Genomic DNA, 17,166 nt, shown 5'->3' with positions numbered 1-17,166 from the left:
CCTTCAACGTACTATAGCCAGCCCCATACAGCTATCACCTATAGCTTCTGGTGCCCGGAATGTTGTCGCCTATTGCTAATGGGTCTTTTGCTGGCTGCTGCTACTACAAATTATCTCTTGATTGGCTGGAATCCACTCTCCCAGCAGCTGCCCACCTTCTGAATGGCCAATCTCCAACCTCAGCCAGTCCCCCAATGGCCTTCCCTCAATTTGCAGGGCAGGTTCTCTCACAAACTACCAAATGGCATAGCTTCCAAATTCATACTTAGCCTCTAGACTTAATTTTCAGCAATTTTGAATTGGCTGAAAATTGAAGTTCCTTTTGAGCTTGCCATTAATTGCCACATGACACCACATGCCATCTCAAAGGCCCATTTAATACTCTAGGATAAAACTAACAGCACACACCCACAAGTACATGTCCATCATAACTTATCACAACTTTTCCCGATGTCCTGCCATGCATTTCTCAAGTTTTAGACTATCACCAATGCCCCAAAAGTAACTTGCACTTCGCATGTGCACAACTTAATAATTCCGAAGCTCAGCATTAAAAGGAAACATCCCCATGACAATACGTTTTATTGTCTTCCAATGCTTGGTGCTTAGGCTACACATGAACTTGCTCATTTGAGACTGCAAGCTGAACGACAAGCCTCATAATGCATACAAAATTGAAGCATTCAATAGCCCACTAACAGAGAGAGGCATCAAAGAAATCTGTGCCATTATGAAGGCTCAACTTCAAGCATGTCTAGATACTAGTAGCAACCTATAAATCCACTTAGCACCAATGGCCTTTTTGCTAGAAGGCAAGATAGACAATAACCAAATGCCATTTTTCACAGTTGCATCATAGCTAGGTTGCATTGCAGCCAAATAATTTGCTGAATTTTGAATCACTTCAAAAGAAATGGACTTATCCTCAGCACACCTACTAGATGCAACTAATGCACAATAATCTAATGCATAAGAAGCACTGTGAGAGCATAAACAAGTAGGACTAGACAAAGATGCATCCAATATACTATCATGTAACATAAGCCATTAGGGCATAGTCCTAGACTGCTCAATCTCTGCTCCTTTATTAACAAGTCTATCATTCATAAGTGCCTCAAAAATAGGTGGATCTATGGATTCATTAGAAACCTGCATAGGCTAAAAAACTATCTCATACGGTAGCACATTTGACTATCCACCATTGAGAAGAGCCAACAAAGTTTCATATATATCTTGAGCACATATCTATCTCCTTGGTACATGAAAGTAAAGGAAATACAACATCTTTCGCAAAGACATTACCACAACTGACCAAAATACACCAAGTTTGTGGATGCTATAATTTGTAACCAAGAAAGAAACATTTCACAATCCTGTTATCCAATGTTTTGTGTTGTTGTGTAGGTACTAAAACATAAGCCAAGCAATGAAAAGCAGGTAAGTTACCAGCAAATAGCTTTTTAACATGACAAGCCTCATATGGAGTGACAAACTACAATGCTTTGATGGGACACCTATTTAGTGCATAAGTTGTGCACATAACAGCCTAAAGCCATAAACCATGTGGTAAAGTCTGACTTTTGATCATACATCCTGCCATCTCCATGCGAGATTGATTCTTTCTCTCAACTACATGATTTTGTTGTGATGTATACAACATTGTACATTGGTGTTTTAAACCACTTTCAACCAAAAGTGTAACAAACTCTTTAGACATACTACATGGTCTCAAGGGATGCAACCTAAATATACTTCTCAATTTATTGATATACTTGAGAGAATTTACAAGAAAACATTTTTGGAAAGAGATCCAGTTTTCAGATTGTGAAATTATCATGGGAACATTTTGGATCGAATAGCCCAATGCCTAGTAAAAGGTTTTAGGAAAAGAATAAGGAATCAGCAAATTAAGAATATTCTCAACTAGGTTTTTTTTTAAATTGCTTTTTTGAGGTTCTAATCAGTGAATGATCATGAAAGAGATAAGATGGAAATTTTAATTTGGTCCAATTCGAGAATTAAAATTTTCTAAGGATCCCCCCTCAATCAAAATGGAGAGCACCCACTTTAGATTTTAAGAAATTTTCAACCACACATACAAGCTGTTTAATATACAAAAACTCTTCAGACTCAGCTTTCAAAGGATACATCTATGCATGCCCAAAGCAACCATCAATAAAAGTCACAAAGCATAGGTAATTGTTAAAAGAATATATTTGCATCAGATCAAAACATGTCACTATGTACAAGCTATAGTTTGCGAACAGCTCTCACTAATCCAACTTTTGGAAAGAAAGCACGTTGTATTTTACCCAATATGTAGCCCTCACAAATGTATTCTAGAAGTGTCTGAAGAGTAAGCAATAGAGATACCATGTCAAATTTCTCAAACCCAACAAACTAGCAAAATTCCAATGATGAAAAAGTTCCCAAAGTTTTGCATTTGAAATAGCCACGAATCTACAACTACACATGTCATCTCTTCCACATATTTGCCCGAATTATTGAGCTTGTACGACCGTGACATAGTGAACTAGATGCGATAATTATATCACCACATAAGAAATCATGAAAAGTACATAGATCATCCATAATTCACTAATCAAGCCAATCTTGGCAAGTACAAAAACCGGCTAGCCACAAAAGATTGATCTACAACATGCATAATGGACCTATTTTGCTAAGATTTACTTCTTGTAGCAAAATAGAAACTAACTCATGAAATAACAAGCCATATGGATTATCTTTCATAATCAAGCACAAAGTAGCCACAAAACTCTGAAAAGAATCAAGGATATCATTGAAAACAATCTGTACAAGCGAACACTTTGAAAAAATCTCATCTAGAACAATTAATTGCTCCTTAAGGTCTTTGATATTTGTAGAGAATTTGTCCTTAGAGACACCTTCACCCATATTGTTTACTCTCTATTTGCTTATGTAAGTAAGCAACATGGGTCTCATTTCTTCCTTGATACAAACATGCAAGTGTATCTTAGAGCCACTTTAGCTCTCTTGCATGAAATGTGTAAGATCATAGTTCATAAGCTGTAATGCAATCAAGACATGAGCCTCCACGTCTCTACTATCCCAACAAATCTACTTAGGAGTACAGGAACACACACACACAACCTAGAGTAGAGGCTTTAGAGCCAACAACGCAATGTATTAAATAGTTTCAATGTAGAAGATTCACATCACTGTGTGAGTACTGCTCTTTGACTCTTCGCCATTCGCCAACATGTCCATACACTGGGATGGTGAGGGCTAGCAGTATGGGATGCTAGCTCTTGAGACAAGGTTGTGACCTGATTTGCTAGCTCCACTCAAAGCTATCCTTGGAGATGTGTTGTTCTCTCGTTGTGATGAGCTTTTGACCACCCTCCCTATTGCCAATCAATTCCTCCTCCTCCACCACCACACATCTCCCTATACACACCATGTCTCTCCCCCCACCCCCCCGCAGCCCTAACTATGTGTTGCCACTTTGCATAGCCTACTCACATAGCTACTTTGCTTGTACGCAACACTCTACAATGTTGCTCCTACCACACAACGCCTCACTACACTACCCACCACCCTGCCATACTACCACTTCTACCCATGTAGTCCCCCTACATGCTACATTTGTGAGCAAGTCTACCAATATCCCTTTCCGCCCATACACTCTAATTTGCGACCACCACTCTCCACCCTACACCTATTGGAAGGTCGTCAAGATTAAGTTTATGCAATGGAAACCTCTGGAGCACTCTACAAGTGCCTCCCAAACACATGCCTTGCATGTTGTCCTCACCAAGCAGCAACTTCAATCTAGCTGAACCATGAACAAGCAGCAAGACAAGACAGCAATCTTTGAATAGGTCGTGGATCACTCCCCCTCCCAAGTACAACTTCGAGTTTGGCTCCACTCCACCTTGCACATCAACACCTCATAGATAGTACAGGCCATGCTAGTGGAGCAAGGTATCTTCATGCTTTGACTCACTTCAGCAAATCCAACACAAAAGCTCATTGATAGCTCCTCAATTGTACCTTTGAAGGGAGTTATTTCACTAGTTCCATGGTATAGTGGCTTCAAGGTCCAAGACTTCACACTTCAAACTCCCCATGTATCCTATTACTCTCCTCAGCTTCTCTCTCCTTAGTCTATCGCAGCAGATTTTCTCTCTCCACTGCCCACGTTTACTGTTTTCTCTCTCTTGCAGTCTGCATTTTAAGTCTTTCTCTCTCCTACGCTGTTGTCTACATCAGATCCAGTCTTCCTTGGCTGCATTTGTTGGTGTTCGACATCCGGAGGCTGCCTTGTTGCAACAAGCTGAGGAGAGAGAAAAACAGCAGCGGCAATAGGGAGAGAGAAAACTGACCAGGTTGGCAGCTAGAGAGAGATCAGCAATAGTCGCTCTGCTGTAAACATCTGTAAACTGCGGGTGGCAGGCTAGAAATAGACGCCAGACTGTAGATGACAGCAAGGGACAAATGAGATTGTGATCTCCTCCGCAAAAGCGGTGTGGGCAGTAAGCTAAAAACACCTGAAACCTACAAAAACGAGATCTATTACCAAATGGAGGGCAGCATATCTATTTATGGAAAGTTTGGGCCCTCCTAAGTGGGTTTGTGCTTATGGGATAGAGACACTCTCTAAGAACGCATTTCTTTTAAATAAACAAGGTTTCTTCATTAATTAAGCATGTTTTGGGGCTGTTTTAGTAAAGCTAATGCCTTTTTAGCTCAACACACCCCTCCATACCCACCCACATCCTCAGCTTTGACACCCCCCCCCCCTCTCCCAAGTCCACCGCTCCATAACATCTCTCCCCACAACACTCTATCCCCCCTCAACCACTCCGCACACACTTGCAACCCCACCTCCAAGTATTGTCCCCACTCCCATCAAGCATCCCCCCACCCACATCCTCAGCTTTGACACCCCCCCTCTCCCAACTCCACCACTCCATAACATCTCTCCCCACAGCACTCTATCCCCCTTCAACCACTCCACACACACTTGCACCCCCACCTCCAAGTATTGTCCCCACTCCCATCAAGCATCCCCCCTCCCACCCTCAATCTCCACCCACGTGGAGGAACGAGCCTCACACACCTGTATTCCCCCGCCCCCCCTCCCCGAACAGCAACCAAGTGGTCCTTTTAATGATCCTTCTAGTACCTTTGCCCGGTCCACGAGCCGCATGTTTCCACAACACACTCAATTCCTACCACAAGTTCTATCATTGCAGCCCTTGGACATACATGAAAGTCACATGTCAAAGGGAGTTCCCACTTCCTATGGAGGTTGAAATTTTCGTACAATTGTGTTTCCATTCATGTCTTGCGATTGTGTTTGTATTCTATGTTCAAATATTTATTTACATGATTGTCTACAGCAAGGTTGTGCTGTATGCAATGATTCAAAACTCAAATGGGCTACCCTCACATGTAAGATCAAGGGGCAAATTCAAGATTAGTAATGCCAATAGCTGTAGGCAGTCAATGATTCCAGAATTATCAAAGATTCCTCTCTCCTACTTTTTCTTTCTCCCTTATGCCCAATGCATGTGCAACCTGGTGTAGAAAATTGCTGATTTGAGCATCTAATTGCTAATTTGACCCAAGCATTTTTTTAACTCCAATTTGTAACTAGCAACAATTAGGATTCGCATGGCTGCATTTGCATGCATGCATGCATGTCTCAGTGATTGGTGAAAGTTGCCAATGTAAATTCGGTCAGTGGACAGCAGAATCTGTGGGATTTACTGATCTACAACGAGACTGATTTGCATGCAGCTCTAGCAAACTCAAATTGGACTCTCGGCTAATCCCATACAAATTGTATGTACATCTGGTACCACGAATGCATAGCATCATAGACTGATATTTGAGCACTCAAATCAAGGGGCAAGTCCAGCTGAAGATCTCATCTTTCACCTCTATCTCCAGTTGACCTTCTTGGCAGCCATAGCCAGCCTGTACCTACCCTACTTGGAGCTTTCATACCTCTCAAACCAGGTCATATCTCACTGAGCTTCCTTCTGGAGAATTGTTCCCCTACTTCCAAAGCTTCTCTATGGCACTTCAGTTTCTGACATTGGTGGACTATAGCTCCAGCATTCCAAAAATTCGCCATTGCTGCCCTGTTTGCACCTCCTCTTACCCCCATGGTGGACTTTCGACCCCAAATGCTCCAACAGCGTCCATCTTGAAGTCCCGAACTACGGGAATTCGTCCTAATGAATGTGAAAAGAGATACCACAAGGGGCACCAATATTTTTGGCTCAATTGCAGGTCCTCTCAATTTCTTAAGGGAAATCTAGCCCAAACAGGTAAAGTGCTGAAATTTCAAATTCTTATTTGTGTTATGCATTTATTGGTTGCTGTAACCAGTGTTAAACAGGGTTCACAACCCTCTCTTAAAAAGGAAGGCCAGTTTCACATTGCCATGTGATGTAGATAATCCAGATTCTTGAACGCTGAGATGTCTAGATGATACTTTGGTAGCAAATATAGCACTAGAAAGAATCCCCACTGTAACTCTGCTTTCACAGCACCAATGGAAGTAGAAAGTGCCCCTTGCATCCAGCTTCCATATAGTTTTAGCAGTCCCTTGCATCACTTAATTTATTATCTGATGATATGAGTGCACTGTAAAAAAGTTTCATTCAAGACCCCTTTAAATAACCCAGACAGATTACAGCCGTTATCGATCATTTGGCTATGTTATTATAACTGACCCTTTCACATTAGTTCATGTAACAGTTCCAACTTGAGTACTTGCTACTGTCCCACCCCCCCAAAATCCAGCCCTTTTTCCCTTTTCTTTAAGAAACAATTGAAAAAGCTTACCAAGGTTATCTTCAACTGCACTTTGTGTGCAACCAACTGCATCCCACCAATCCACTTCTGAAACTAAGCTCCACCAAAACCTGAAAGGTTTAAAAATAAATCAGTCTGGGAAATGGTAGCTCATAAAACTCCTCAAGCTTACACGCACTCTCTAGAACCTTCAAGACTAATGTCTAGAGCAAACAAGCACTTGAATCACCAAGGACAATCACCTTCACAAACATCTAGTTTATTTGGCTTGCATTGATGTCATCTAAATATCATATATGGCCCTCTTACTTAAGAATCAATCTCCTCTTTTTTTCAAAGAAAAGAATGATTTTATTGATAATTTCACCTTGGGACAAAGTGCCCCAATCCAAAGTACAAAAAAGAAGCCCTATAAGGGACTCCCAAAAAAATAAAGAACAATAAGAAGTCTATTACTTAAGAGTCCATCTCTTTCTAGCAAACTTTTAATTAAGCTTGTGACAAACTCATCTCCTAGGAAACACAACAAGTAGGTTCATTGTCAGACATACAGGATAGACCAATAATGTTGTGGGGCTGTTGTGTCCATTGTGCATATAAAGTTTGAACCGTTGGAAATCTCCAGGAGATGGCAGCAAATGTGAAGAAACTGCTAGGGTATGTTTTTGAAGTCCTTACTAGGCTATTTGTATATTGTACTTTGCCTCGTGATGGATTGTCCCAAGGACAACTATTGATAGAATTTTCTTTTCTCAAAAGAAAAAAGAGTTTGAACCCTTAGATTCAATTGGCAATGTAAATATGAAGATACTTTTCAAGCCTAGTGAAAGATGGCACAAGAACCAAATTATTTCAAATGCCGAAGAAAGAGAGAGCAAAAGCAACAGACTTGAATCAACAAAAGAATGAGTTGTTGGGAGTTATTGGAGTCATCATTCAAGCCCATCACACAAAGAATGAGCATTGGTGTGCAAAACCCTTGCCAAGGTAAGAGGGATTGTGTGATAGTGCTCCTAGAATCACCTCCATCCTCCTTGGAATCTTGGCTCATGAAGAGTTAGTAGAACTCAATCCCTACATATCGGGTTCATTTACAATGTCCAACTCATCCACTTCCTCTTGCAATTCTTGAGATGCAAGAAGCCTATCATCATCCTTTTCCTTATTAATCATTTCCCAATTTACTTCAACCTTCTCCCATCCTCTTTGTTTGATCCTAGAGACAAGGCGAAGATTTAATATAATCAAGTTTTTTGTATGCTTTAGAAGTAACTTCTCTCCTCTTTGTATATGTCATAGAGAAGACACTCCAATTTCTCTCATAGGGAGATGCAGGGTTGTCTCTGTACGTAGTACGGACTCATCCGTACGGTACATATCTAGACGATTTTGTATGAAAAAATGGGCACTTTTTGGCCACTCTACTTTAAGTCTACAACTTTCTTTTTTTCTTTCTCCTTTCTTTTTTTTCTTCTTTCTTTCTTATTTCTCCCCCAAGCCTCTCTCTCTCTCTCTCTCTCAAGCTTCTCACACCCTCTTTTTCTCTCAAGCCTCTCCTCTCTCTCTCTCTCTCTCTCAACCTACTCTCTCTCTCTCTCTCTCTCTCTCTCTCTCTCTCTCTCTCTCTAGCCTCTTCCTCTCTCTAGTTGCACTAGTACCATGTACGAAAGGTTTGATACTATACCATACTTTGTGGATATGCACGTCTAGTTGCAAAGCATGTGGCAAAGATGCACCAAGTGGTGAAGTGGGAAACATTTGGGGCTTGCACACCTCATTTGCAGCAACTGGCTATTAAGGTGCTTTCTCAAGGAACTTGTGCATCTCCCCATAGTTGTCAGGTACGAAAGGTACAATACAGTACGGTACGATAAAATACGGTACTAAATGGTATCCTAAGATTTTATAAGGTACGGTACAATATTAGTACGACAAAAAAAACTTGATTATTTTGGACAAAAGATAATAGAATAGATATTTCAAGTCTAAATAGTAATGCTATTAGAGTATATAAGATGAGTACTTGAGGGTAACATGCCAAAACCTAATGCGGAATGCGCAATATGTGCTACTGCTGCCTACAACTTATAACTACATAGATGGGAGTGGATACATCATACGTGCATGATCATACAAATAAGAGAAGTGTGGGATTGAGAGAGAGAAGGTTGAGAGAAATTGTTTGAATCTCAAATAACCTAATCTCATGGGAGAATCATATTAATAGAAGGAGCATTTAGCTCGTCCCAAAGTGCAGTTCGAATGGGAAAGATGCATCCATAAGTTGGTACCTTATGGTACTAATACGCAAGGTTTGCATTAAGTCTAAGGTTATACAAAGCTACTTGCCTTGGTAATATGATACTTTGATACTATGGTGGTTCGTGAGATTGATCTACATTAAGTATGTTGTGCCTCTCTCTAGTTGCATAAACAAGAGAGAGGGTTTCCTAATTGGGAGGCTCAAACCTTTCTCTATCTAGGAGCCCCCCAAGGCCCAAATTGGTATCACAGTCTGCTTGATTGGTTATTTCATTAGTCTTGTAATCAAGTCTTCCTTGGTGTATTGGTTATAATTTTCACTCGTGTTTTTATAATAAAACTCTCTTGGGAAACAAAAAGAAGGGGGGTTCCGTTTTTTGCACTGGCCCGCCCGCCCTGAGGCAGTGTGTGGTGGGGGTAGGTGGGACGGTAGGGATTTGATTGGATTGGTTGGGGGCTAAAGGTTGGTGTGTTCCAGCAGCATAGTGTATAGGTGATGGTGTAACATTTTCCGAACTAGAAGCATCAAGGAGCCCCCAATGATATGATAGTACAATGCCTAATTATCTTATTAAACTTGTACTCACATCTTCGTGCTGCAGATAACAAAGGATTCTCTTCCCTTGATCCCTTGCTGTTATTAAACTCCATCATATGGAATCTTGTACTTAGAGATCTACATTGGTCATAATTTTGACTTAGGTGTTTTTACAATAGAAATCTTCCTTTGGGAAAATAAAAAATCCTGAACCTCCCCTAAATGTTGACTGTGTGTTCGGACCCTAGTTGTCCACATCCGACCGACGCATCAACTCATCTGATCCGTCCTGTCTAGTACAACACGTCCTATCATGTCCGATAAAAAATGTCCGCCGACTGTTTCAGTGCATGTTTGTGACCATCTGGGGTCACTTTTGGGGTAAAATGTAGGTGTTGTTTAGGCTTCCTCTCCACAACACAATTGTACATATCCCAAATCTCTCTCTCTCTCTCTCTCTCTCTCTCTCTCTCTCTCTCTCTCTCTCTCTCTCTCTCTCCGTAAAAGGTAATTGTATTAATTACGAAAAAAGGTACAAGTTTACATGATTACAAGATACACGAGGGCTCTAGGCCAACGTGTGTAAAATCCCAGTACAAAGCCATGAAAGAGTTAGACAAGTCATGGCAAAGACGCAGAGGAAATTGCCATATGCCAGGGAAGTAAGTCCTCCCGAGGGAGCAAGTCCGAGTGCCGAATGAGATCTATCTGCCAATGCAAGATACCTTTAAGCCTGGCAATGTGTCCCAGTACATTACAGGCCGAATCAAAAAGAAAGGCATTCCGAGTGGTCCAATTGTGCCAGCATCCCCAGTATCTAAAAAAGTGGAATAAGATCTTCATATGCAACTGTGGCGGGGTGGGGTATTTTGGGCGCACAAAACCCAATCGAAAGGGGTTAGTGAGAACCCCACCACAGCGCGCCAAACCTGTGACAAAAGCGACCAGATATTCTTAGCGAGCGGGCAAGAAATAAATCGATGTCGGGCCGATTCCACAATAGTGGTGCAGAAGAAACAATCGCCGTTCGAGATTCGACGCTTGGAAAGAGCCGAGGTAAGCGGAAGACCCCCAATCATCACCCGCCAAAGAAAGACCTTGCATTTGAAGGGTGTCTTATTCAACCAGCCCTCCATCACAGTTGCCTTCCACCATGACTGAGATTTTCGCAATCCCCATACCGTATTAGCTTTAACGACTAGCCATTGATGATCTTTAATCAGAAGATGATACACCTGATTAGAAGAGGCCTTTTCCAAACTCAACCGACCTGCAAGGTCCCAGTCCTGCCAAGGACGATCCACCACAAGGGCAGGAAAGGGTTGCCTGCTCTGAAGCACTAACAAAAGCTGTTCCCATAAATCACAATATCCACGCGGGATTCTGAAAAGTCTCCTAGCAGTATGAAACGATGCGAAGACATTACGAGTGGCAAGGGTGGCATCTGCAACTGAAGTCACACCCAAACGAGCCATGCGGTTGAATTTTGGTCTGAGCTCATGTTTGTCTTCCCAGGAAAGTAATCTCGAGACTGCCAATAATTCCAGTTGAAAAGACTTATTATGCAAGTGGTCCCCCGCTCGATGCCAACGCGCCTTTTGGAGCACCACTTTCCAGGAGCCAACCAAATGAAGTAACAGAGAGGAGGACGGACTGGAAAACCGAGCGTCTGCATTCAGGACATGCCACCAGGAGCTCCGAAGTTGTGTATTACCATGCCAAAGCCCGCTGTCCTCAAGAAAATGACGGCCTATAATGGCCCACGGGTGATGATCCACACACATGGCGCGAAAAAGAGACCAACGAAGTGCCTGCATATGAGTTTCGGCATCCAAAATAGCTCCACCACCAAGGCGTTTGGGGGTACATGTATGTGACCACGAAATCCACGAAATACCTGCATGCAATGAATCCTTCTTCCATAACATGAAACGAATGGGGCGAGTGAGAGCCTTCAAAGTAGTAGGAGTCCATGGCAGCAATGGCAAGAAATAAGTGAGCATTGGCAGCATAATTGTCTGAGCCACTCTGAGGCGAACATGGAAGGGCCACTCTTGCGACTTCCAATACATAAACTTAGCTGCCAGTTTTTGTGAAATCCATTCTAGTAGTTGCCTTGGCCGAACATCAACACCCAAAGGGTACCCAAGATGCTTGACAATGGAACCACGGGGAACAACCTGACCCTGCCAGCCCAATGACTCTAAATCAGACTCCGTGCAACTGAGAATGGCTGATTTGAAGGCATTGATACGAAGACCAGAAGCATGACCAAAGAGCGATCAAACATCTAATGCCTTGCGAATGTTGTCCTTGTCCGCACGCAAAATCATGAAGCTATCATCAGCCAAAGATTGGCTAATGAAGTGCTGTCCCGAAGAAAGAGACAATCTGGCTAGCTGAGTAGAAGCTGCCATTGAAGATAACATTGAAAGAACCGGATGAGTCGCCAGGGCAAAGAAGAGAGGGCTCAAAAGGCAACCCTGTCTCACCGAGCGTGCAAGGACAAATAGCTCTATAACACCACCATTGAGCATAACTTGCGAAGAAGCCGCAGCACTAATGGTGTAGATCAATCGGGACATCCGAGTACCAAAACCCATAGCAAACATAAGTTCTGCAATGAAAGACCAATCTAAATGGTCAAAAGCCTTTTCCAGATCCAATTGAATCAATACCAATTCCTGACTAGAGTGCCTTGCATAGTCAATAGCCATTTGCACATTTAAGATATTATGCAGAATGTTGCGGCCCTTCATGAAACCATATTGAAGAGGATGCACAATAGCTGGAAGGTGCTTGTGGAGCCGATTCGCCAGCACTTTGGAAAAGATTTTATACGTCGAACCCATCAAAGAAATTGGTCTCCAATGTTGCAACATTAACGACGAAGCAACCTTTGGAAGCAGTTTGATAAGGCCTTCTTTCCATGAGGAAGGCATGACCCCTGTTTCCCAAACCTGCTGAAACATAGCCACCAATGGTTTCACCAGTTGAGTAGCCGAGCTCTCAAAGAATTCATTGGTGAGACCATCCCAACCCGGACTTTTATCCTTAGGCAGGTGTGACAAAACATTCATAGCCTCCTCCTCACAAATATCTGCCTCCAAAGTAGTTTGCATCTGAAGTGGAATCTGATGGCGGACCAGATCATAGAAGGCTAAGCGTGCATGCGTAACCTGGTCAGAAGGCGACGGAGAAGAACCAAGAAGATCTAGAAAATAATTTCTGCACATATTGACAATGGTCTGTGGATCAGTGACCATTCGACCTTCTGAATCCTGGAGTCTAGTCATATTTTCTCGAGCAAGAGAAGCATGCAGCGCACGAAAGAACTTATGAGTCTGACAAGCACTATCTTGCAAATTGTCAATCAAATTGTGCAGTTTTGCCTACTGATAAGATTTCAACTAAAATTCTTTAATAAGATCAGCCAAACGCATCGCCAGTGACAGCAGAAAGTCATCATCTGGGGTGTCCACCAGCAGCGAACGAACCAAAGCCAGTACATCCTCCGCTGCATGTCGACGCCGCCGACAAAGAGAGGCATGATGGATCCCATACTGCCGAGCAACCCGCTGCACATTACAGAGCAGTCGTTCAAAGGAAACCGTGCCCTGAGAGGCGAAGTCCAATAAAAATCTCTCAATCAATTGCTGCACATAGCCCTGAAAGATTGGATGCTTCAAATAAGATGAGTTGAAACGTAAAGGGAGTCTATCCAGCAACTGCATAAAAGGTGCAATGGGTTGTGCAAGTATCTCAAGCTAGAGAGGGAAATGGTCCAACAAGGCATATTGCTGCAAGCCGTTCATTTCCAGCATCTCAGGAAGAAAATCATCATCCTGCATGATGTACATTCGATCCAACCGCGACCATGTAGTTGCATACTGTGCGGAATGAAAAGTAAACCCTATAGAAGAAGGGTGGAGCCAAGACCATAGATCTTGCTTAAGTACCGCAAGAGCAAAGGCATTCCACACCCGACTTGCCGGAGCATCCATCACCGAATGCCCTAAAGTGGACTGTGAAGAGTCAACACACATATTGAAGTCACCCATCAAAAAACCCCTTTTACCAAGTGACGTGGCGCTCTGCAAAGTCTTCCAAAGATGCTGTCGGGATAAAGGGTCATTTGGAGCATAGAGGCCCAACAACCATAAGATCTCTCCTTCAAATAGCACTTCAATTACTACAAATCGGCCCTGTACATCATTTTTAATAAGGACAAGCTGATATTTTTCATGGACAATCATAAGCACACCAAAATAATGCATAGCATGTGTCCCTGCATAAAACAAGCGAAATCCATGGCAATCCACAGCTTTCCCTGCTTCACCGTGACTCTTGTGCTCAACCGCACACAAGACATCCCACTGATTCTCATGCAAGACAGTTCATATGGCATGTTGCTTATGGCGAGAACAAATGCCTCGCACATTCCACGTGGCTATCTTCATATATCTTCAAAAAGAAAATCAAGAACGAGGCACCGCTTGCCTCGATTTAACCTTTTCTGCTAGAATGTCAAGGACACCCTCATCCAGAAAATCAGCTAACACTACGAAAGAACTCTGATGGCCAGCTTTAGAGGTAGATGGAATATCCACGGCCTTGGGGGTGGAGCGAGGATAACGACGATCCCAAGGTGTAATCACATTACCTCTAGTATCAAATGCCAACTTAGCAGGTGGGCCCCTTGGACCGTCTGTATATGCTTTCCTCGTAGACTGATTACGGGGAGCAGAAGGAACCATAGTACGTGCAGCTTGCTGTGAAGAGAACATTTCTTTCCTGCGCATATACATACGCACGGAATCCTATGAAACAGTTGGCCCAGAATCCGACAGGCCAGCATCCAACTTTTTACATTTTTTGGGACGTGCCTCTAGCCAGTCATTGCTACGGGAATCCAAACCTAAGACCTGCTGTTTACCTTTATCCAAAACATTAGGTGGCTGGCTGGCCTCTTGTAACAGAGCATCAAGCACCATGTTATCCATAGGCAGCACAACATACGCATCATCTGAAGACGGATGCCTCTCTGGGCATTCGGCCATAAAATGCCCCAATTTTCCACACGAAAAGCAATGTCCTGCAAAGTTGCCCCATTTCAAGCGAAAGTGCAAAGGATGCATGCCGGAGCAATTAAGGCGAAGCCACGCAAGCCTTTTCCTGGCAGTGTCCCATAACATACATAAACAGTTTCGATTCATTGCCCGCAGGCTTGGGGGGACCAGCATTGTTCCCACAATGGCCATGGCATCCTTTAACAACGGCCAATAGACAGCCGGACAATTTTCCACTTCAACCCATACCGGGCATTCACGCTAAAACAGGCGTTGAAAGTCTGCCATAGGGCGCCATGGCACAACATGGACCAAACAACGATCAAAGAACAATGGCAGTTTGGAAAGGAGCTCAGCCCGATGCTTCTTCGATTTCAGCAGCACCTCATAGAAGCCTCGGGGCCCAACAAAGATCTCCTCAATACACTCCCCTTGTAGTAAATGGTGCATCCACTGGCGAATATGAGAAAGCACTCAAATCTTGCCAGTGAAGAAGAGTATAACCGCACGGTCATAAAACACCGAAAAAGAGCGCAAGACAGTTTTCGGATCCATCGTGGCTTCCAGAACTTCTTCCGTTCCCGAGTCAGAAAAAGCTTCATGATTATGCTGGACATAATCGCTAAGCAGAGTATTGGCAAACTCTAGAAAATGCTCCCAGTCAATCTCTTGCGAATCCATAGAATCAAAGGCAACTTGAGTATAAGAACGTTCCTGATGACCCATTGTCTCTTCGGAAGTATGCTTGGAGCGTTTGCCCGCAGGCGGACAGTCAGAACCATGAGGCATCTCCTCTGTGCAAGGAACCATATCCTCCGGTTCCTCTGTATCAGAATCCGGACCAAGGGCTGCCACCGTTTGGTCGATAAAAGCCATATCCAGCCCAGCCATGCTTCTATCCTCTCTCTCTGTCTCTCACTCTCGTACTTTCTCACTCTCGCTCACTCTCTCTCTCGCTCGCTGTACAGGGATAGGTCAGTTCTGTACTCTGTGTCGAGACTCCGTCGCATGCTCCCTGGTTATGTGTCTCTCTCCCGCGCGCGTCACCACAAGATGGTCTTTGCAGGCACCCACCAGCAGCAGACCAAGCACGGAGGGCAGACGTGACAGCAGCGAGAGCGTACCGGGTTTCAGCATAGGTGGCGCAGCCTAACGAAGCGACCTGGTGTGCAGCAGGCAACCAGAGGCGACGGGACTGCCTGGCGGGCTCAGTCGTGGCCAGAGCCAGCCGCCGACAGCGCGCAGCAGGCGGACGATGAAGCGGGGTGCAGCAAGCGACGACACGGGGGCGCCAGGTCCGACATCGCAATCCATCTCTCTCTCTCTCTCTCTCTCTCTCTCTCTCTCTCTCTCTTTTCGTAAAAGGTAACTGTATTAATTACGAAAAAAATACAAGATTACTTGATTACAAGATACATGACGACAATCCAAGCCATCATGTGAAGAGGTTCTAAGAACTACAAGTTACAATGTCATGGCAAGGATGCGGAGGAAATTGCCATATGCCAGGGACGGAAGTCCTCCGTAGAGAGCAAATCAGAACGATGGAGAAGAGCTAACTGCCAATACAAGAGGCCCTTAAGCCTCACAATATGCCGCTGAACATTAGAGGCGGAGTCAAACAGAAAAGCATTCCGAATAGTCCAGTTATGCCAACAGCCCCAGTATCGAAGAAAGTGATACATGAGCTTCATATGTGGCTGTGCGGGAGTAGAGTATTTGGGCTGGCCAAAAACCCAATCAAAGGGGCGCAGGGTGATACCAACCACCCCTCGCCAAACAGCCGACAAAAATAACCAGACTTTCTTAGCGACGGGGCAAGAAATAAATCGGTGGCGGGCGGATTCCATAGTAGTGGTGCAAAAGAAACAGGTGCCATTGGTGATTCGTCGCTTGGAAAGAGCCGAAGCAAGCGGAAGACCCCCAATCATCACTCTCCAAAGAAAGACTTTATATTTAAAGGGTGTCTTGTTCAACCAGCCCTCCATCACAGTTGCCCTCCACCATGACCGGGATTTACGCAATCCCCATAAAGTATTCGCTTTAGTAACTAGCCATTGATGATCTTTAATCAGAAGATGATACACTTGGTTAGCAGAAGCTTTGCTCAAATTCAGCCGGCCTTGTAGGTCCCAATCCTGCCAGGGATGATCCGAAGCAAGAGCAGGAAAGGGTTGTCTGCTCTGGAGCACCGTCAAAAGCTGTTCCCATAAAGGCCTATATCCACGAGGGATCCTGAAAAGCCTCCTAGCTGTACGAAACGATATAAGCACATTGCGACTGGCAACGGTGGCATCCGCAACCGAAGACAAGCCCAAACGTGCCATCCCGTTGAATTGTGGTCTAAGCTCATGTTTACCTTCCCACGAAAGTAAACGCGAGACTGCCAGTAATTCCAATTGAAAAGAGTTAGTAGCCAAGCGATCCTCCGTGGGATGCCACTGAGCCTTTTGAAGGACGTGTTTCCAGGAACATACCAAATGA

General features: G+C 43.8%; 1 protein-coding gene across 4 annotated transcripts in view; it reads right to left on the bottom strand.

The window, feature by feature from the left end:
• Nucleotides 1–17,166, bottom strand: part of SFR6 (sensitive to freezing 6) — a 230,994-nt gene that overhangs the window by 134,284 nt on the left and 79,544 nt on the right. For all 4 annotated transcript variants that reach the window (XM_087680205.1, XM_087680204.1, XM_087680206.1 and 1 more), the window contains one exon: nt 6,844–6,923. In XM_087680205.1, the coding sequence (XP_087536331.1) occupies nt 6,844–6,923 (80 nt within the window). The remainder of the gene's footprint in view (nt 1–6,843; nt 6,924–17,166) is intronic.

Source organism: Lygodium microphyllum, chromosome 6, assembly GCF_053477565.2.
Source record: "Lygodium microphyllum isolate KBCC chromosome 6, Lygodium_microphyllum_v1.1.10, whole genome shotgun sequence".
In the NCBI taxonomy this organism is placed as follows: Eukaryota; Viridiplantae; Streptophyta; class Polypodiopsida; order Schizaeales; family Lygodiaceae; genus Lygodium; species Lygodium microphyllum.
This window is presented reverse-complemented; position numbering and strand designations above follow the sequence as displayed.